This window comes from Cherax quadricarinatus, unplaced genomic scaffold (genome assembly GCF_038502225.1).
Source record: "Cherax quadricarinatus isolate ZL_2023a unplaced genomic scaffold, ASM3850222v1 Contig39, whole genome shotgun sequence".
Lineage (NCBI taxonomy): Eukaryota > Metazoa > Arthropoda > Malacostraca > Decapoda > Parastacidae > Cherax > Cherax quadricarinatus.
This window is the reverse complement of record NW_027195065.1, coordinates 85,946-107,500: the sequence shown is the minus strand read 5'-3', so window position 1 is coordinate 107,500 and position 21,555 is coordinate 85,946. Positions and strand designations below refer to the sequence as shown.

General features: G+C 43.4%; 1 protein-coding gene across 1 annotated transcript in view; it reads left to right on the top strand.

Annotated features, from left to right (window-relative positions):
* The window catches only part of LOC128684365 (sodium- and chloride-dependent GABA transporter 1), a 189,506-nt gene that overhangs the window by 148,830 nt on the left and 19,121 nt on the right, over window positions 1-21,555 (top strand). Inside the window, exons 4-10 of the mRNA XM_070079904.1 lie at window positions 403-504; window positions 8,837-9,023; window positions 10,831-10,963; window positions 15,282-15,416; window positions 15,600-15,703; window positions 19,598-19,722; window positions 19,970-20,082. Of these exons, the coding sequence (XP_069936005.1) occupies window positions 403-504; window positions 8,837-9,023; window positions 10,831-10,963; window positions 15,282-15,416; window positions 15,600-15,703; window positions 19,598-19,722; window positions 19,970-20,082 (899 nt within the window). The remainder of the gene's footprint in view (window positions 1-402; window positions 505-8,836; window positions 9,024-10,830; window positions 10,964-15,281; window positions 15,417-15,599; window positions 15,704-19,597; window positions 19,723-19,969; window positions 20,083-21,555) is intronic.

The following is a 21,555-nucleotide window of genomic DNA, read 5'->3' as shown; positions in this document are numbered from 1 at the left end:
CATGGTTTTAACGACAGGTCTAGTGTGGTTTTAACGACAGGTCTAGTGTGGTTTTAATGACAGGTCTAGTATGGTTTTAACGACAGGTTTAGTGTGGTTTTAACCACCAGGTCTAGCATGGTTTTAACGACAGGTCTAGTGTGGTTTTAACCACCAGGTCTAGCATGGTTTTAACGACAGGTCTAGTGTGGTTTTAACCACCAGGTCTAGCATGGTTTTAACGACAGGTCTAGTGTGGTTTTAACCACCAGGTCTAGCATGGTTTTAACGACAGGTCTAGTGTGGTTTCAACGACTAGTCACTGCTCAGTCATTCCAATTAACGCACATTTCTTGCAGGTGTTCTCACGTTACCTGCAGCTCCAGGATGGTACTGACGAGCAGGTGTTGTTGTTTCTTGCAGGTGTTGGCTACGGAGCGGCGGTCATGTCAGTCTGGCTTAACATCTACTACATCATCGTCTTAGCCTGGGGTCTTTTCTACTTCTTCATGTCTCTCACCTCCCGTAAGTCATGTTAAGTCATGTTCTCATCCTCTATTGCAGTCTGGTTGCTGCTGCTGCTGCTGCAGCAGCAGCAGCAGCAGAGATGTGCGTCTTCAGAGTTTAGGTTAATCCATGTTCGAAAGATTAAGTCTAATCGGTTTTAAACCCAACTAACAAACTAAGTAACAAACTAGCAAACTATCAAACAAACTAACAAATTAACTAACAAGGTAACACGCTAACAAACTAACAAGCTAACAAGCTAACACAAAGTGTTTACCAGATGCCTCCCTTCTAGACGACAAGAGGAGAGAGAGAGAGAGAGAGAGAGAGAGAGAGAGAGAGAGAGAGAGAGAGAGAGAGAGAGAGAGAGAGACTCCTGTTTCCTGTTACCTTCCATACGACAGGAGGGAGGGGGAGAGAGAGAGATTCCTGTCTCCTGTTATTTTTTCAGACTACAGGAGGGAGGGAGAGAGAGAGAGAGAGAGAGAGAGAGAGAGAGAGAGAGAGAGAGAGAGAGAGAGAGAGAGAGAGAGAGAGAGAGAGAGAGAGAGTGAGAGAGAGAGATTCCTGTCTCCTGTTACCTTCCAGACGACTTGGATTTCCTCTACCTCGTTACCTAATGCCACTAACAACCTCTGTGGCATTTACTCTCACACTCTGAGAGACTGTTTATAATGTTTGTTTTGGCCCCATACGGTTTTAGGGCTTCCCAACAATGATAATAATATAATTCCTCCAAACACTATTTCTTCTTAATTAATTACAGGGCCAAACTGAAGCATATGTCTCGCAGGTATCTTTTTCTCGGTGGTAAGCAGATTGCTCTCAAAGTGTAACACTTTGTTGTGGGGGTGAAAACGTGCGAAAACCAGCGTTAAGAACAAGACTTTAGTGTTGACAGTTTTGTTTATGGCTGTCTTTATCAAGTCAGCGGCTACAAGATTCATCTGAGACGTGTTTTCAGTCAACAGATGGCTAGTTGTGTGGTGCCGCTGGTCTTGCTACATCACAATGTACAGAGGGGAAAAGCGGTTTGTTTACCGCGCACCCATATACATCCTGGGGATGACAGTGGCTGGTTTACTGTGTACCCACTGTGGGAAATATAATACAACCAAAATATAAACCAGGAACCTATGGAAACCCACAGTAATTCCTACATCCAAATCCATCCTGAGGATAGTAGTGGCTGGTTTATTGTACATTCATACTAATCCTGAGGATGGAAAATGAGACACTTGTTCAGCATTTGGGAATCTTTATTGAGGCAACATTTTGCCAGCCAGAGGATTCTTCAGTCCAATACAGAGAAGAACGGTGGAAGATGAGGAGTTTGAGGTAATCAGTCCCTCAGTCTAGATCCCATGTGCTCAGTTCATAAATCTTGAGAAAAGTTCAGCATATGATGGGAGCAGTGATTTATTCTTCAACTCGTCGGTTTTCCAAATCATTAACATCAAATCCTGAGGATGGCAGCGCACGAGTTAAGGTGATACACAGAGGCGTGGGAACTAGGCCACAAAAACAACTCATAGGAGTACCGTTAGCTATGGATTATTTAGAATGTGTTTCATTTTTTCTGCTACAAGCAAATTTAGGATATAGTTGCTCAAAATTTCCTGCATTCTATTTTTCCCTAATTATGTTCATTTAGATATCATACAGGTTAGTATACTGTCTATCTCTATATTCCTCAATAAATGGACAATCAAGTACATGGTGTTCAAGAAAGTTATCATTGTCTGAGTATATAGGAGACAGGCGGAAACACTTGTAACCGAGCCCATGCCTGGCTGCCACACCATCCGTCAAGTCTGTTTACACTAAGTTCCTTTATAAATGCTCAGCAATGGTAGCAAGCAGCACCGAAATACAAGGTTATGGTTGCCGTTACAGCAGTAGAGGAGCAACGGGAGGATTATGTCTGGAATACCATTAGTCAGGTATTGTTGTATTACTATCACTGGTTTAGTTCCGCCCAGTAATGTTTCTGGAAGAAGAGAAACACTGCTACTTAGTTCTCTCCTGTGGTGTTCAGACACTTCATTTCCGCAAACTCTTAAGAGTTTCCTGCAGTGTCTGCTTCCTTCTTTAATGACCAACTTAGTATATTCCAATTCACGACAGGGAAGTCTTTATTGCACTGAATTCAGCATTAGTTATAAATGGTATGTATATATACTAGTCATACTGTATCTGTGTTCGTGAATCGTTGTGTTAGAGTGATATGACATTAGCTCTCAATAGTCTGTTGCACCTATACAGGGAATAGTGTAGAGGTTCAGGTGGGTATCCCTGTCACTGTGAGTAGATGTTTCAGTGTTTACACTAATAGCTTTAAAACCCTGGAAAAACATTCAGTTATATTTAGCGTAACTGTGTGGATGATAGTGCTTGTGGTGTTACCTGTCGGAAGGATGATCCTTCTATCTGTTTCACTTATGGGGATTATTACAGTTTGTTGTAGGTGAAGCATCTGAGGGGGATTAGCAAGAGGAGTCAAGAGCATGGATGTGCTTGTTACTCACACAACACAAGCAATTCAAGAGCATGGATGTCCTTGTTACTCACACAACACAAACAGTTCATGTGTAGTCATAACTTGGTATAACGCCATGTTTGTTCATAAAGAGGAAAAACAAGAGAGAAATGCTGAATCAATCACAAGAGATGCGAGACTACAGAATACAAGTAATGACTAACTGCACCTCTTGCGACGCTGCTACTGCCTGCAGACGAACCAGCGACTGTAATGCGAGGAGCACACGTATCAACACCCGTTACTTAACACCTACACCACGTACGGTATATCCTGCGACTCTGGGAGATAGGGAGCCGACTCACAAGCAAAGACGTTATTGTTAAAAACAACGTTTCTGTGAAGGGCTTTGTCAATTCATGATTTGATAGAGCTTTCCTTGAGCAAAACGTTGTCTTGATCAGGCTTATTCAGCTCTAGTTGTCTTGGAAACTACCTGTTCCACATCCTCTTTCCTGCTGTGGCAAGATACGGCAGCTAGTGAGTGTGTTAGTGCCGCTAACACTGACTTAATGAAGCGCATGCTGGTTCCTAGTGCTGACTTCTCAGTGTATGTAAACCTCACAACCGTGTGTGTGTGTGTGTGTGTGTGTGTGTGTGTGTGTGTGTGTGTGTGTTACATTTCTATAAGCATTTTTCAGCATTTTTAATTAATTTTGAATATATAAGATGCTTTTAGATTCTTGTTTAGATTATTAACTGTCACTGAATGTTAATGTTCCAGCTTTCACTGTGACCTCTCATTAACACTGTGACCTCTCATTAACACTGTGACCTCTCATTAACACTGTGACCTCATAATACTGTGATCTGTGTTATAACACTGTGATCTCTCATTAACACTGTGACCTCTCATTAACACTGTGACCTCATAATACTGTGATCTGTCATTATAACACTGTGATTTCTCATTAACACTGTGACCTCTCATTATAATACTGTGACCCCTGATAACACTGTAACCTAGCATTATAATACTGTGACCTTTCATTATAATACTGTGACCCCTGATAACACTGTAACCTAGCATTATAATACTGTGACCTCTGATAAAACTGTGACCTATCATTATAATACTGTGACCTCTCATTAACACTGTGACTTCTCATAACACTGTGACATCTCATTAATACTGTGACCTCTCATTAATACTGTGACCTCTCATGACACTGTGGCCTTTCATAACACTGTGACCTCTCATAATACTGTGATTTGTCATAACACTGTGACCTCTCATAACACTATGACCCATCATAACATTGTGACCTCTCATTACACTGACATCAGATAACACTGTGACCTCTTATTAACACTGTGACCTATCATTATAACACTGTGACCTATCGTTATAACACTGTGACCTTTTATAATACTGTGATCTATCATTATAACACTGTGACCTCTCTTTATAACACTGTGACCCCTCATTAACACTGTGACTTACCATTATAATACTGTGACCTCTCATAGCACTGTGACCTATCATTATAACACTGACCTTTCATAACAGTGTGATCTACCAATATAACACTGTGACCTATCATTATAACACCGTGACCTCTCATAACACTATGATCTCTCGTAACACTGTGACCTCACATTATAACATTGCGACCTCTCATTATAGCACTATGACCTCTCATTGTTATGATCTTTCATAACACTGACCTCTCATAACACTGTGACCTCACATTATAACACTGTGACCTATCCTTATAGCACTATGACCTCTCAATATAACACTGCCTTCTCATTATAGCACTGTGACCTCTCATTATAACACTGTGACCTCTCATTATAGCACTGTGATCTCTTATTATAGCACTGTGACTTCTCATTATAGCAGTGTGATCTCTCATTACAACACTGTGACTTCTCATTATAACAGTGTGACCTCTCATAACAGTGTGACCTCTCATAACAGTGTGACCTCTCATAACAGTGTGACCTCTCATAACAGTGTGACCTCTCATTATATCACTTCTTGATCTAGCTATGTTTCTCCCTAGTGAGTGAATGTGTACGTTCGTGTCAGTATGGTATAATGTGTTACTTCTGCTGCTGCTGCTGCTGCTGCTGCTGCTGCTGCTGCTGCTGCTGCTGCTGCTGCTGCTGCTGCTGCTGCTGCTGCTGCTGCTGCTACTACTACTACTACTGCTTCTGCTGCTGCTTATGCTTATACTTTTGCTGCTGCTGCTGCTGCTGCTGCTGCTGCTGCTGCTGCTGCTGCTGGTGCTGCTGCTGCTGCTGCTGCTGCTACTACTACTACTACTACTACTGCTGCTTCTGCTGCTGCTTATGCTTATACTTTTGCTGCTGTTGCTGTTGCTGTTGCTGCTGTTCCTGCTGCTGTTATTGCTGCTGCTTCTGCTTCTGCTATGTGCTAAAGCAAACTTTCTTTTTTTTTTCCTCTCACTCCATCACTTGTGACTTTTTCCAAGTCTACACTGGAAGTAAGTATCTTTCTTGTTCTTCTTTCCTGCCTCCTTAATTAAAACATCACATGAGGCTGAGTCATAACTCATGGCAGCTAGTTGTGTAAGACACAAGTCATGGCAGCTAGTTGTGTAAGACACAAGTCATGGCAGCTAGTTGTGTAAGACACAAGTCATGGCAGCTAGTTGTGTAAGACACAAGTCATGGCAGCTAGTTGTGTAAGACACAAATCATGGTAGCTAGTTGTGTAAGACACAAGTCATGGCAGCTAGTTGTGTAAGACACAAGTCATGGCAGCTAGTTGTGTAAGACACAAGTCATGGCAGCTAGTTGTGTAAGACACAAGTCATGGCAGCTAGTTGTGTAAGACACAAGTCATGGCAGCTAGTTGTGTAAGACACAAGTCATGGCAGCTAGTTGTGTAAGACACAAGTCATGGCAGCTAGTTGTGTAAGACACAAGTCATGGCAGCTGGTTGTGTAAGACACAAATCATGGTAGCTAGTTGTGTAAGACACAAGTCATGGCAGCTAGTTGTATAAGACACAAGTCATGGCAGCTAGTTGTGTAAGACACAAGCCATGGCAGCTAGTTCTGTAAGACACAAGCCATGCCAGCTAGTTGTATAAGACACAAATCATGGCAGCTAGTTGTGTAAGACACAAGTCATGGCAGCTAGTTGTGTAAGACACAAATCATGGTAGCTAGTTGTGTAAGACACAAGTCATGGCAGCTAGTTCTGTAAGACACAAGCCATGGCAGCTAGTTGTATAAGACACAAGTCATGGCAGCTGGTTGTGTAAGACACAAATCATGGCAGCTAGTTCTGTAAGACACAAGTCATGGCAGCTAGTTCTGTAAGACACAAGTCGTGGCAGCTAGTTCTGTAAGACACAAGTCATGGCAGCTAGTTGTGTAAGACACAAGTCATGGCAGCTAGTTCTGTATGATACAAGTTATGGCAGCTAGTTCTGTAAGACACAAGTCATGGCAGCTAGTTCTGTAAGACACAAGTCATGGCAGCTAGTTGTGTAAGATACAAGTCATGGCAGCTAGTTGTGTAAGAGACGAGTCATGCCAGCTAGTTCTGTAAGATACAAGTCATGGCAGTTAGTTCAGTAAGACATGAGCCATGGCAGCTAGTTCTGTAAGATACAAGTCATGGCAGCTAGTTCTGTAAGATACAAGTCATGGCAGCTAGTTCTGTAAGACACGAGTCATGGCAGCTAGTTCAGTAAGACACAAGTCATGGCAGCTAGTTCAGTAAGACACAAGTCATGGCAGCTAGTTCAGTAAGACACAAGTCATGGCAGCTAGTTCAGTAAGACACAAGTCATGGCAGCTAGTTCAGTAAGACATGAGCCATGGCAGCTAGTTCTGTAAGACACAAATCATGGCAGTTCTGTAAGACTCATAACACATTACCTCATCCTTCACTGCCGTCGTATATCTCTGCATCTAATCAAATAATAATAAAAAAAATACTGCAAATGGACAATTCGTGATATGCAAATAAAATCTCACAAACATCAATACCAAAATGGCGTCATCAGAGTTGGAGTGTCCTCAGGTGTCCGAAGAAACATGTAAGCCAAAAAAGACTCGCATCCTTCTGTTTTTTTTTTTTTAAGTTTCCCATAAATATGGGAGTGTACTGAGACTTCGACAGGTGGGATTACCACCTGTCGAAGCCTCTGCACGACAGCAGCCAGGTGCGTCCCACGGTGGGACGCACCTGGCTGCTGTCTTGTGCATCTATAAGTCCTGTCTGTCTATCAGCGAGCACGCAGAATTTACCTTCCGGGTCATCACCGTTCTAACGCCCCTTACTTTATCTTCCCTCCTCGCCGACGGCCCCACCTTTGACACAGACTCCCTCTTTGACGTTCTGATAGCAACAGATTTGTTACACTAACTTTGATAATTATACTTTAGCACTGCTCATCGACTTTACTAACTCTACCTGTGTTATACTCTCCACCCTCACTAGTCTCTGATCAAGTATATTAAAGCTCTAGCACGTCCTACCCTTGTGGTCTTAGCGCTTAGTTATGATTATAATAATATTAATGTAAGTGGTGTCGTGTAGCTGCTGATACAGAGGAATCTATGTCTCTATGTCGTGGTAACTGCATTACAGCTTAACACCTGTCATCCTGTTGTTCAGTCACGGCCACTGACTCGTCCGTGGGGAATGGGCACGGACCGTCCACTACAGCAGTAACAGTCTGGTTGATCAGACCCTGATCCGCCACGAGGCCTGGTCTCAGACTGCGCCGTGGGGACGTTGACCCTGGAAACCCTCACCAGGTATACTCCAGGTATACAATCCACGTCAGCAGTTGACGTTCTTACGGTCTGGTGATGCTACAGTAAAGGGTGCGCGCGACGTGTGTGCGCGACGTCGCCGCGCACACACGTCGCCGCACACACACGTCGCCGCGCACACACGTCGCCGAGCACATACGTCGCCGCGCACACACGTCGCCGCGCACACACATCGCCGCGCACACACGTCGCCGCGCACACACGTCGCGCTCTTTACCTGTCCGCCCTCTTACGGGAACCTTATTTACACATTTTCAAAAGTATATTTCGAATTTCCCCGCATTTGCAGTAATATTCCGAAAAAATTGAGAAAGTTGCCATGATTTACGTCACGGAGCCGCGTAATAAATCTTACCTCAGACATTACTATCCAAACACACACACACACACACACACACACACACACACACACACACACACAAATATATTTACCATTTTTTTAAGTGAAGAAAAATCATGGGGATGGGTAGGATGGGTTGTGGGATAGACAGGAAAATAGGTGGGATAGATCAGCCAGAGGGGTGAAGAGATAGGTGTTAAGTAGGTGTCTTGTGTCACCTACTGAGCGGTAGATACATACCTAGTAGTTACGTTCACTCATCACAAAGGCGAAGAGCTCTTGATCCAGGGAACCCGAGCCACCCCTGCAACTTTCTTGGATCAAACCTGGTTGCATCGCCCTTATCTTTTTTCCCCAAGGCCCTGGGTAATACCTGCGGGTTTAGCGTTTCCTCATAACTTTATCAGTAGTAATTATAAAAATGATAATAATAAATAATATTAATAATAAAATACTACTACTACTGCTAATAATAATAATAATAATAATAATAATAATAATAATAATAATAATTACATAATAAATATAATAATAATAATTCCCCTCCAGGTCCTATCATCACCCTCCAAGTCCTAGTCATTGCTCTACCTTCCCCTCTAGATCCACTCATTTTCCCCTCTTGACCCGCCCTTCCCTCTCTACCGACACCCTGGAATCACTACTAATCTCAACCCTCTTCTCACCCTCCGTCGCCGCCCCTGGCGCCAGAGTTGCCGTGGGGGTCGTGTGACAACTGGTGGAACACTGCCACCTGTGTGTCGCCCTACGCCCGTAGTGACCTGGAGTGCTGGGAGGAGTCCTTCAACACCACGGCCAACCAGTCGTTCTGCAGGGTGGGCAACCTCTCCCGGGTCCACGTCCTTAATATCACCGACCCTGTCAAGGAGTTCTGGGAGTAAGTCATGAATGTCGTTCATCCTCTAAAGTGAGTCTTGAATGTCGTTCATCCTCTAAGAGTGAGTCTTAAATGTCGCTCATCCTCTAAGAGTGAATCTTGAATGTCGTTCATCCTCTAAAGCAGTGGTTCCCAAACTGGGGGGTAATGGAGAGGTGACAGAAAAAAAGTTGTGAATTCTGAAAATCAAGAAAACAATGCGGTACCCGGTATGAGGATTATTGTTAACTTTGTCTTAGTATATAAAGTTGTAAAGTAAACCTATTATAAGTAAGTAATAAAGTTAAACCAAATAACAATAAACATCAAAAACTAATATACAGTATTAGAAAAGAAGAAATATATAGCTAAGTGTGTGGAAACCCAAAAGTATTTTAACAAGTATGCTTCAGGACAAAAGTCACTCAGTAGCCCAGATCGACCTGTCCAGTACGTGTCACTCACTTCCTGAGGCTGCCTCTATTTCACACTGTCAGTTTATCTGTGAGCATCAGCCGAGGTAGACATAAGCTGGTATGTATGTGTACTGCCCTGTGCAGTATATAGTTAGTATTTACCCACTGTTACTGTGAATTTGTAGCTATTATTAATTTTATATATAATGTATGTGTGGTTCTTACGTTTTCAATGGTTTTGCTAGGATTAGCAGAGTATGCGAGGCTGTATACGTTCACGTTTAGCCATATATATCAATAATAACAACATTTTGTGAAAGGGGTAACATGCTTTATGTGGCATGTTAAATTGGGTAACAAGCTGAAAAAGTTTGGGAACCACTGCGAGTCTAAAGTGAGTCTTGAATGTAGTTCATCCTCTAAGAGTGAATCTTGAATGTCGTTCATCCTCTAAGAGTGAGTCTCAACATCAGTTCTCAACATGTATGTAACATCACAAACTTACGAGAAATGTTCCACAGTATTTTCTCCTTCATGAGGCTTTTCAAGCCTTTTTTTTTTTTTAGGGAGGTGCAGAATTTTTCCTCACCGAAACTGAGATACGTTCCTGTACCTTCATTAATATTGACTTTGTGTGTGTATGTGTTTCTCACGTTATCCTAGTTATGCAAGAATCGCGAACAAGCGATATAATAAACAAAACAACCACAGAGGGAGTTGAATAATAGCTCTAGGTCTTTCGTGCTGCAATCAACACATCATCAGGAGCTTTCAAAGCTGCAGAAGTGAGGAAAAGATCTCAGCAGATTCGTTACGAGGAACGCTTGTTAAGCAAGCGTCCCTCGGAACGAATCTGCTGAGATATCTTCCTCATTTCTGCAACTTTGCAAGCTCCTGACGATGTGTTGATTTCAGCACGAAAGGCCTAGAGCTATTATTCATTTCCCTCTGTGGTTGTTTTGCACTATCCTAGTTATAAGGCTCATTCAAGTGTATCACTACTCTCTTAGTGGCTTGATGATGGTCCAGGAAGGACCGAAAAGTCTTGTCTTACATTTCCAGTTTGTGGGTCAGTTGTGATTTGAAACTATGTATTTATTTTAAACAGTACAGCATCACCGTAGTCACTCTCTACACTCGGCAGTCAGTCTCTGTAGTAACAACATTCATGACTCCTAGAGGAACCAACAGGTTATTTTCATTCACAATATTCCTCCTTCCCTCGTGTACACAGTAAATAATCAAAACTCCCCTTCATATAAGATTAATTTTCACTCGTAATTAAGTGCTAAGATCATGAGAGTAAACTGGGTTAACTAGCAGGAGGGACGGAGGTAATGGTAAATCAATTGCATGTGTGTTTTGCATGCGTGTAGAGGATGGAGTTGCAAGTGTTGCCTTTGCTCCCACAGAAAACGGGCGCTTCAGATTTCGGAAGGCATTGATCACCCTGGCACCGTACGCTGGGACCTGGCACTCACTCTCCTCGTAGCCTGGATCCTTTGCTACTTCTGCATCTGGAAGGGAGTCAAATGGACTGGAAAGGTGAGTCGACCTGCAGCGAAGTTCCTCGTAGAGTTCGTGTGTGTGTGTGCGTGTGTGTGTGTGTGTGTGTGTGTGTGTGAGCTACCAGTAACACACTAGTTCAGGGGTACCTACCTCCAAGTCTCCTATACACCCAACGTATGGTATAAGTCAGTCACGTTCAATGACCCTTGATTTTCGAAGTGTCTCTCTTTCTCTCTCAGAACTCTGGTGCATTAGAAATAACAGGAATATATAACTGTGATCAGGATTTAACGAGTTTTTTTTTCTCTCGTGAGCAGAGTGTCTGGTTATATTGATTTCGAGTGCAATAAAAAGGGGAAAAAAATAGTTATTCATGGGCGAGCATATGGTGGTGATTAACCAGTGTGTCTGGTCCTGAGATGGTGTGTTGATGCTAGATGTATTGATTAAGACCTTTGGCACCAAAAGAGGAGTGGCACATCAATCAAGCCAGGTTTTTTCTCGGGTGGGGGGGGGTTGACATGATTGATGGTTACCTCACTTGACGCTCACACGCTTCACAAGTTACCAGTCAATCTGCAGAAATTGCCATACACGCTAAACACGTTGCCATGCAGGTTGAACACGCTGCCACACACGCTACGCAGGTTGTCATACACGCTACACAAGCTGCGACACACGCCAAACACGCTGCCATACACGATACGCAGGTTGCCATACACGCTTCTCATAGTATAAGCCAAATTTCATGGCAAAATTATATCGCAATAGATAAGCTCAACTGACTATAATTCGTCAGAGAGAGAGAGAGAGAGAGAGAGAGAGAGAGAGAGAGAGAGAGAGAGAGAGAGAGAGAGAGAGAGAAAGAAAGAGAACGAGAGGTCTAGGCAGTGTGTTTAGTGTGCAACACTGACAGCAACACTGTACTACTACCTTGCGTAGTAACTCCCTTCATTGACTCGCAGCACTGGGCGGGGGGATGTTCTGACACAGTGGGTGTCACTTCCCACTGCTCTGCCACCCACTTGAACACCACTCAGAGGCTTATATTCATTATATGTCTGCTTAAGAGGTTCATGTATATTTATACAAATAACGGTCTTGTGCTTTTTGTTATTTATGTTTATTATTTTTTACTCAACAACGCTTCGTTAGATTGCATTCCCGTGTTCCTCTGACAAGGCTTCACGTTACTCAACACATTCCAGTGTTCCCACGCTTCATACAAGGCTGCACGTTACTCAACACATTCCAGTGTTCCCACGCTTCATACAAGGCTGCACGTTACTCAACACATTCCAGTGTTCCCACGCTTCATACAAGGCTTCACGTTACTCAACACATTCCAGTGTTCCCACGCTTCATACAAGGCTGCACGTTACTCAACACATTCCAGTGTTCCCACGCTTCATACAAGGCTGCACGTTACTCAACACATTCCAGTGTTCCCACGCTTCATACAAGGCTTCACGTTACTCAACACATTCCAGTGTTCCCACGCTTCATACAAGGCTGCACGTTACTCAACACATTCCAGTGTTCCCACGCTTCATACAAGGCTGCACGTTACTCAACACATTCCAGTGTTCCCACGCTTCATACAAGGCTGCACGTTACTCAACACATTCCAGTGTTCCCACGCTTCATACAAGGCTGCACGTTACTCAACACATTCCAGTGTTCCCACGCTTCATACAAGGCTGCACGTTACTCAACACATTCCAGTGTTCCCAGGCTTCATACAAGACTTCACGCTACTCAACACATTCCAGTGTTCCCACGCTTCATACAAGGCTGCACGTTACTCAACACATTCCAGTGTTCCCACGCTTCATACAAGGCTTCACGCTACTCAACACATTCCAGTGTTCCCACGCTTCATACAAGGCTTCACGTTACTCAACACATTCCAGTGTTCCCACGCTTCATACAAGGCTTCACGTTACTCAACACATTCCAGTGTTCCCACGCTTCATACAAGGCTTCACGCTACTCAACACATTCCAGTGTTTCCACGCTTCATACAAGGCTGCACGTTACTCAACACATTCCAGTGTTTCCACGCTTCATACAAGTGTTACTCAACACGTGTTTCCACGCTTCATACAAGGCTGTTACACGTGTTTCCACGCTTATACAAGGCTTCACGTTACAACACAGTCCAGTGTTTCCACGCTTCATACAAGGCTTCACGTTACTCAACACATTCCAGTGTTTCCACGCTTCATACAAGGCTGCACGTTACTCAACACATTCCAGTGTTTCCACGCTTCATACAAGGCTTCACGTTACTCAACACATTCCAGTGTTTCCACGCTTCATACAAGGCTGCACGTTACTCAACACATTCCAGTGTTTACTCCACATTCCAGTGTTCTTCATACAAGGCTGCACGTTACTCAACACATTCCAGTGTTCCCACGCTTCATACAAGGCTGCACGTTACTCAACACATTCCAGTGTTTCCACGCTTCATACAAGGCTGCACGTTACTCAACACATTCCAGTGTTCCCACGCTTCATACAAGGCTGCACGTTACTCAACACATTCCAGTGTTCCCACGCTTCATACAAGGCTGCACGTTACTCAACACATTCCAGTGTTCCCACGCTTCATACAAGGCTTCACGTTACTCAACACATTCCAGTGTTTTCACACGCTTCATACAAGGCTGCACGTTACTCAACACATTCCAGTGTTCCCACGCTTCATACAAGGCTGCACGTTACTCAACACATTCCAGTGTTCCCACGCTTCATACAAGGCTGCACGTTACTCAACACATTCCAGTGTTCCCACGCTTCATACAAGGCTTCACGTTACTCAACACATTCCAGTGTTTCCACGCTTCATACAAGGCTTCACGTTACTCAACACATTCCAGTGTTTCCACGCTTCATACAAGGCTGCACGTTACTCAACACATTCCAGTGTTTCCACGCTTCATACAAGGCTGCACGTTACTCAACACATTCCAGTGTTTCCACGCTTCATACAAGGCTTCACGTTACTCAACACATTCCAGTGTTTCCACGCTTCATACAAGGCTTCACGTTACTCAACACATTCCAGTGTTTCCACGCTTCATACAAGGCTTCACGTTACTCAACACATTCCAGTGTTTCCACGCTTCATACAAGGCTTCACGTTACTCAACACATTCCAGTGTTTCCACGCTTCATACAAGGCTTCACGTTACTCAACACATTCCAGTGTTTCCACGCTTCATACAAGGCTTCACGTTACTCAACACATTCCAGTGTTTCCACGCTTCATACAAGGCTTCACGTTACTCAACACATTCCAGTGTTTCCACGCTTCATACAAGGCTTCACGTTACTCAACACATTCCAGTGTTCCCACGCTTCATACAAGGCTGCACGTTACTCAACACATTCCAGTGTTTCCACGCTTCATACAAGGCTTCACGTTACTCAACACATTCCAGTGTTTCCACCCTTCATACAAGGCTGCACGTTACTCAACACATTCCAGTGTTCCCACGCTTCATACAAGGCTGCACGTTACTCAACACATTCCAGTGTTTCCACGCTTCATACAAGGCTGCACGTTACTCAACACATTCCAGTGTTTCCACGCTTCATACAAGGCTTCACGTTACTCAACACATTCCAGTGTTCCCACGCTTCATACAAGGCTTCACGTTACTCAACACATTCCAGTGTTTCCACGCTTCATACAAGGCTTCACGTTACTCAACACATTCCAGTGTTTCCACGCTTCATACAAGGCTTCACGTTACTCAACACATTCCGGTGTTCATCTGTCTCACTCATGGCTTCACGTTATTCAACACTGGTTTCTGAAGCTTGTGTTTCTTATGAATGTAAGGAATGGAAATGGTGAGGTATAGATAGTTTGTACTGGTGAAGTGTGCTGTGTGTACTGGTAGTGTGTACTGAGAGTGTGTACTGGTAATATGTACTGAGAATTGATACTGTTCGTATGTAGTGGTGGTGTGTAATAGTGATGTGTACCGGTAATGTGTACTGTTAACATGTAGTGGTGTGTACTGGTAGTGTGTAGTGTTCGTATGTACTGGTGATGTGCACTGGTCGTGTGTACTGTTTGTATGTAGTGGTGTGTACTGGTAGCGTATACTGTTCGTATGTAGTGGTGGTGTGTACTAGTAGTGTGTACTGGTAGTGTTTACCGTTCGTATGTAGTGGTGATGTGTACTGGTAGTGTGTACTGATGGTGCATACTGGTAGTGTGTACTGGTGGTGTGTAATGTTCGTATGTAGTGGTGGTGTGTACTGGTAGTGTGTACTGTTCGACTGCTCCCATGTACACCGGTGCACGGGATATGCTGAACACCGTGTTCTCCAACAGGTTGTGTACTTCACAGCACTCTTCCCGTACCTGCTGATGTTCATCCTGTTCATCCGAGGCGTGACTCTTCCCGGCGCCATGACTGGGATTCGCTACTACCTCATCCCCGATATCGACAAACTGAAGGATATCACGGTAAGTACTCAGTAACGTACTCAGGAACGTAACAACAAGCAACATGGGGCCTATTGGCCCACGCTAGGCAGGCCTAACTCATTCATGTTTCCGGCCCCTATGCAGGGTTACAACGGAACAGATAAAAAAAAAATGACACGGACGTAAGAGGAAAAAAATGACTCACACTGATTTGGTCAACAGGTGTGGGTGGAGGCAGTGTCGCAGGTGTTCTGGTCCTATGCACTTGTCCTGGGCTCCCTCATCGCTCTGGGTTCCTACAACAAATTTGATAATAACTGCTACCGGTGAGTGGAACCCAAACACCTACAGTGTCCACGATAGTAAATTCAAATTCAAAAAACTATTTCTTTGCAGTAAAATATAGTAAAGCACAAAGGAAGCTACTAGCATGCAAGAGCGTAACACTCACAGTGTCCACGATATTGAGTGAAAATACCCGAAGCGCCCACGATGCTAATTCTAAACACTCTTACTGTCCACAACACTAAATCCAAACACTCTTACTATCACAATAATGAATGTAAACACTTACTGTCCACAACACTAAACACAAACACTCTTATTATCAGGAAGATACTAGCGAAATTCCAGAAATAATAAATTATGTAAAATAGGACGATAATAAACTATGCACGATGGGAGTAACTAGTGACATGGTCCTCAAACAATTAGAGAAATTAAAACCTAACAAATCCCCAGGTCCTGATGAACTGTTTACAAGGGTTTTAAAGGAATGTAAAGAGGAACTTAACATACCTTTGGCTAATCTTTTCAACATATCACTACAAAGTGACATAGTGCCTGATAAGTGGAAAATGGCAAAGGCAATATTTAATTACAAGGCAGGTGACAGGTCCTTGGCTTCGAACTATAGACCAATAAGCCTTACCTCCATAGTGGGAAAATTTATGGAATCAATAATTGCCGAAGCAATTCGTAGCCATCTTGATAGGCACAGATTGATTAATGAATCTCAGCACGGTTTTACAAAGGGGCGTTCCTGTCTTAAGAATTTACTAACTTTTTTCATTAAGATGTTTGAGGAGGTAGATCATGGTAATGAATATGATATTGTGTATATGGACTTCAGTAAGGCTTTCGACAGAGTTCCACATCAGAGGCTACTGAGGAAACTTAAGGCACACGGAATAGGAGAAAATTTTTCCTGGGCAGAGGCATGGTTGACAAATAGGCAGCAGAGAGTTTGCATAAATGGGGAGAAATCAGAATGGGGGCACGTCACAAGTGGTGTTCCACAGGGGTCATTGTTGGGCCCGTTGTTGTTCACAATTTACATAAACGACATAGATGAGGGAATAAATAGCGACATAAGCAAATTTGCTGATGACACCAAAATAGGCCGTCCAATTCATTCTAATGAGGACACTAGAGCACTCCAGGATGATTTGAATAGACTGTTGGAGTGGTCGGAGAAGTGGCAGATGCAGTTTATTAAAGATTGAGACACTTATGCAACATATGGTTTTTTAAACCATTCCTCACATGTAGTTTATTATAGACAAATGTAAAGTTCTAAATATTGGACAGGAAAATAACCATGCCACATATAAACTAAATAATGTAGATCTTAATATTACTGATTGCGAAAAGGATTTGGGAGTTCTGGTTAGCAGTAATCTAAAACCAAGACAACAGTGCATAAGTGTTGGCAATAAAGCTAACAGAATTCTTGGCTTCATATCAAGAAGTATAAATAATAGAAGTCATCAGGTTGTTCTTCAACTCTGTACATCCTTGGTTAGGCCTCATTTAGATTATGCTGCACAGTTCTGGTCACCGCATTAGAGAATGGATATAAATGCACTGGAAAACGTACGGAGGAAGATGACAAAGATGATCCCGCGTACCAGAAATCTTCCTTGTGAAAACAGACTGAGGAGGGCCCTGAATCTGCACTCTCCGGAAAGGCGTAGAATTAGGGATGATATGATTGAGGTGTATAAATGGAAGACAGGAATAAATAAAGGGGATGTAAATAGCGTGCTAAAAATATCTAGCCAAGACAGGACTCCCAGCAATGGTTTTAAGTTAGAAAAATTCAGATACAAGAAGGATATAGGAAAGCACCCGTTTGGTAATGGAGTTGTGGATGAGTGGAACAAACTCTCGAGTACCGTCATAGAAGCTAAAACTTTGTGTAGTGTTAAAAATAGGTTAGATAAATACATGAGTGGCTGTGGGTGGGTGTGAGTTGGACCTGACTAGCTTGCGCTAGTAGGTTTGATGCTGTGCTCCTTCCTTAAGTGGATGTGAGCTGGACCTGATTAGGTTGGGTCAGTGGCATAAGCTAGTAGGCGACTTGGACCTGCCTCGCATGGGTCAGTCGGCCTGGTGTAGTGCTCCTTCTTTCTTATGTTCTTATGCACAACACTAGACACACTCTTACTATCCACACTACTGAATACACTCTTACTATCCACACTACTGAATACACTCTTACTATCCACACTACTGAATACACTCTTATTATCCACAACACTGAATACACACTCTTACTATTCACACTACTGAATCTAAACACTATTACTATCCACAACAACGAAGATAAACACTCTCAGTGCCAACAACTTTGAATCCAACACTCATACTACTCACGGTAGCCAACTAAAAGAATAGCGTTTCGGAAGAAAAGCTTGTGGTAGACATTTCTCTCTGTGTAGAGCTTTGTCAAGTTATGTTTCGCTCTGTGTAGAGCTTTGTCAAGTTATGTTTCGCCCTGTGTAGAGCTTTATCAGGGCATGACAGAGCATAGTCAACAACTTGCATCTACGTAGACTTCAGAGTTTCCTTGAGTTACCCTTCTGTGTGTTGTATTAGGGGTAACTGCTTAAAAGTTATCCCTATTTTTTTTTGTCAGCTTTTGTGGAAGTTATATGTGAAATTTTCATTCATGTATTGTAAATAATAATAATAATAATAATAATAATAATAATAATATTATTATTATTATTATTATTATTATTATTATTATTATTATTATTATTATTATTATTATTATTATTATTATTATTATTATTATTATTATTATTATTAAGAGCTAAACTCATAGGAATAAATACATCACCTGGTTGGTGAATATAATGAGGTTTGATCGGAGGAAGAGGAGGATAAATTCAGTTCCTCGAATCAAGAGCACTTGTTTAGGGGCCGCTCACACTGAGGTCCTCTTCAGCAGACAGCTGACAGAAATGTTCATACACAACACTCATGTCGTGTGTTGCTGTCCCAATGTCACATTTAAGGGAGGGCTCTTGATCCAAGTGATTGAATCAAGCTTGATTAGCCTCCCTTTCCTCATCCCCTCTCAGGTGATGTGTGAGCCCCCTTACGGGTTTAGCACTTCGAATCTATTTTTGTACACGGCTCGTGCACTGATTCAGTGCACGCGCAGGCGGAAACGTTCCTCCTGCGTAGTAGGCTTCATCAGTCAAATTCAGAGGAAATACAGATAGCTGAGTGTAGCCTATGTCTCTGTCACGGCTCTGCCTGTCTGTACTGCTGTGTTGCGTCATTGTGACGTGCACCTGTGTTGCGTCATTGTGACGCGCACCTGTTTTCCGTCATTGTGACGTGCACCTGTGTTCCCTCATTGTGACGTGCACATGTGTTGCGTCATTGTGACGTGCGCCTGTGTTGCGTCATTGTAACGTGTATGTGTGTTGCCTCATTGTGACGTGCACCTGTGTTGCCTCATTGTGACGTGCACGTGTTGCGTCATTGTGACGTGCGCCTGTATTGCGTCATTGTAACGTGTATGTGTGTTGCCTTAGTGTGATGTGCACCTGTGTTGCTTCATTGTGACGTGCACCTGTGTTGCCTCATTGTGATGTGCACCTGTGTTCCGTCGTTGTGACGTGCACCTGTGTTGCCTCATTGTGATGTGCACCTGTGTTCCGTCATTATGACATGCACATGTGTTGCCTTATTGTGACGTGCACCTGTGTTGCCTCATTGTGACGTGTATGTGTGTTGCCTTAGTGTGACGTGCACCTGTGTTGCCTTATTGTGACGTGCACCTGTGTTCCATCACTGTGATGTGCACCTGTGTTTCCTCATTGTGACGTGCACCTGTGTTTCCTCATTGTGACGTGCACCTGTGTTGCTTCATTGTGACGTACACTTGTGTTGCATCATTGTGACGTGCACCTGTTTTGCAGCGACTCTCTCATCCTGTGCACCATCAACTCGTGCACCTCCTTCTTCGCCGGCTTCGTCATCTTCTCGGTGGTAGGCTTCATGGCAGAGCAACAGCAGAAGGAAGTGGCAGACGTGGCCGCGTCAGGTGAGTCCTCACACACACACACACACACACACACACACACAGATTGGTCAGTCTTATTCATATATTGTACACGGTGTGTGAAGCAGATACAGTAGTAACGTTTACGTGTACAACAGAGTACACAAATAACCTGCACATGGGAGGGAAAAGCTTATGTATTGTATATTGTTCCAGTATTGTGCCTTTTATTTTTTGGGCTCTTTACAAGAGAGAGAGAGAGAGAGTACAGGTCATGATGTGCTCACAGGTCCCGGCCTGGCCTTCCTGGCTTATCCGTCAGCAGTACTGCAGCTGCCTGTGTCGCCGCTCTGGTCTGCACTCTTCTTCCTCATGTTTCTTATGCTGGGACTCGACTCTCAGGTAAGTTCACCTCACCTTCCGCTAAGCTCGCTTCATCTTCCACTAAGCTCGCCTCACCTTCCGCTAAGCTCGCCTCACCTTCCGCTAAGCTCGACTCACCTTCCGCTAAGTTCCGGCCACCTTCACCCACCAATAACTACAGTACTTGTCACACATCTGTTTATCATCCAGGCTGAGTGACCGTGCGGGCTTTCTTAGGTCCCGCATCGGCTTTCTTCAGGTAGATGGATAAATGACTTACATATATACATGAAACTCACATTGTTACACATTCCGGGTGAGTTTATCTTAGATGCTGTAGTATACTACCTCTAGTTACTTCTAAGGCTGCTTATATCAAGCGAATTACTTCAAATAACACGCCGAAACTCGCTAGTCTATCAGATAACAATTTTAGATATTTGTAGATTTTAAAACTGGATTCCGTTCATGAACTGTCTTCACAGACTCCCGTTCATGGACTGTCTTCACAGACTCCCGTTCATGGACTGTCTTCACAGACTCCCGTTCATGGACTGTCTTCACAGACTCCCGTTCATGGACTGTCTTCACAGACTCCCGTTCATGGACTGTCTTCACAGACTCCCGTTCATGGACTGTCTTCACAGGCTTACGTTCATGAACTGTCTTCACTGACTTACGTTTATGAATTGTCTTCACTGACTTACGTTCATGAACTGACTTATGTTCATGAACTGCCTTCACTGACTCCCGTTCATGGACTGTCTTCGCAGACTTACGTTCATGAACTGTCTTCACAGACATATAATGGTATTTTTTGTCAAGTCTTATATACAAATTCTTGGGTTTGTATTCCACTTGAAGGCAAATTTAATTGGATGTCTAAAGAATTGAATTATTTCTAAATGACAAATATGCAGTTAGCTGTTACCCTCTAATTACCTTTTAAAATAGCTTTGGTATCACTGATTTTCATATAGAGTAGTGTAGCAGCACTGCTGGTGTTCCCACCGTGTAACTATCACACAGCCTAGTGTAGCAGCACACTTCTGGTGCTCCCACTGTGTAACTATCATATAGCCAGTGTAGCAGTACACTGTTGGTGTTCCCACTTTGTAACAATCATACAGCCTAGTGTGTCAGCACTCTGCTGATGTTCCCACTGTGTAACTGTTACACAGCCTAGTGCAGCAACACACTGCTGGTGTTACTATCCAAAAACCTGGAGAAACACCTCGTGTTCCCCGTGTAACACCCAAAACCGTGGCAAACCTTTGGTGCCCCCACTTTGTAACAATTACCCCCTATGTTCAGCCTCCGGATGTTCCCACTGTGTTTTTTCCCAACCTAGTGCGCAACACCTTGGTGTTCCCCTTTTAAACTCAACACCAGTGACACATGCTGTGTTCCTGTGTAACTATAAACATAGTAGAACCCCTGCTGGTGTTCCCATTTGAACACCCAAACCTATGGCAACACACTGCTGGTGTTCCCCGTGTAACTATCACACGC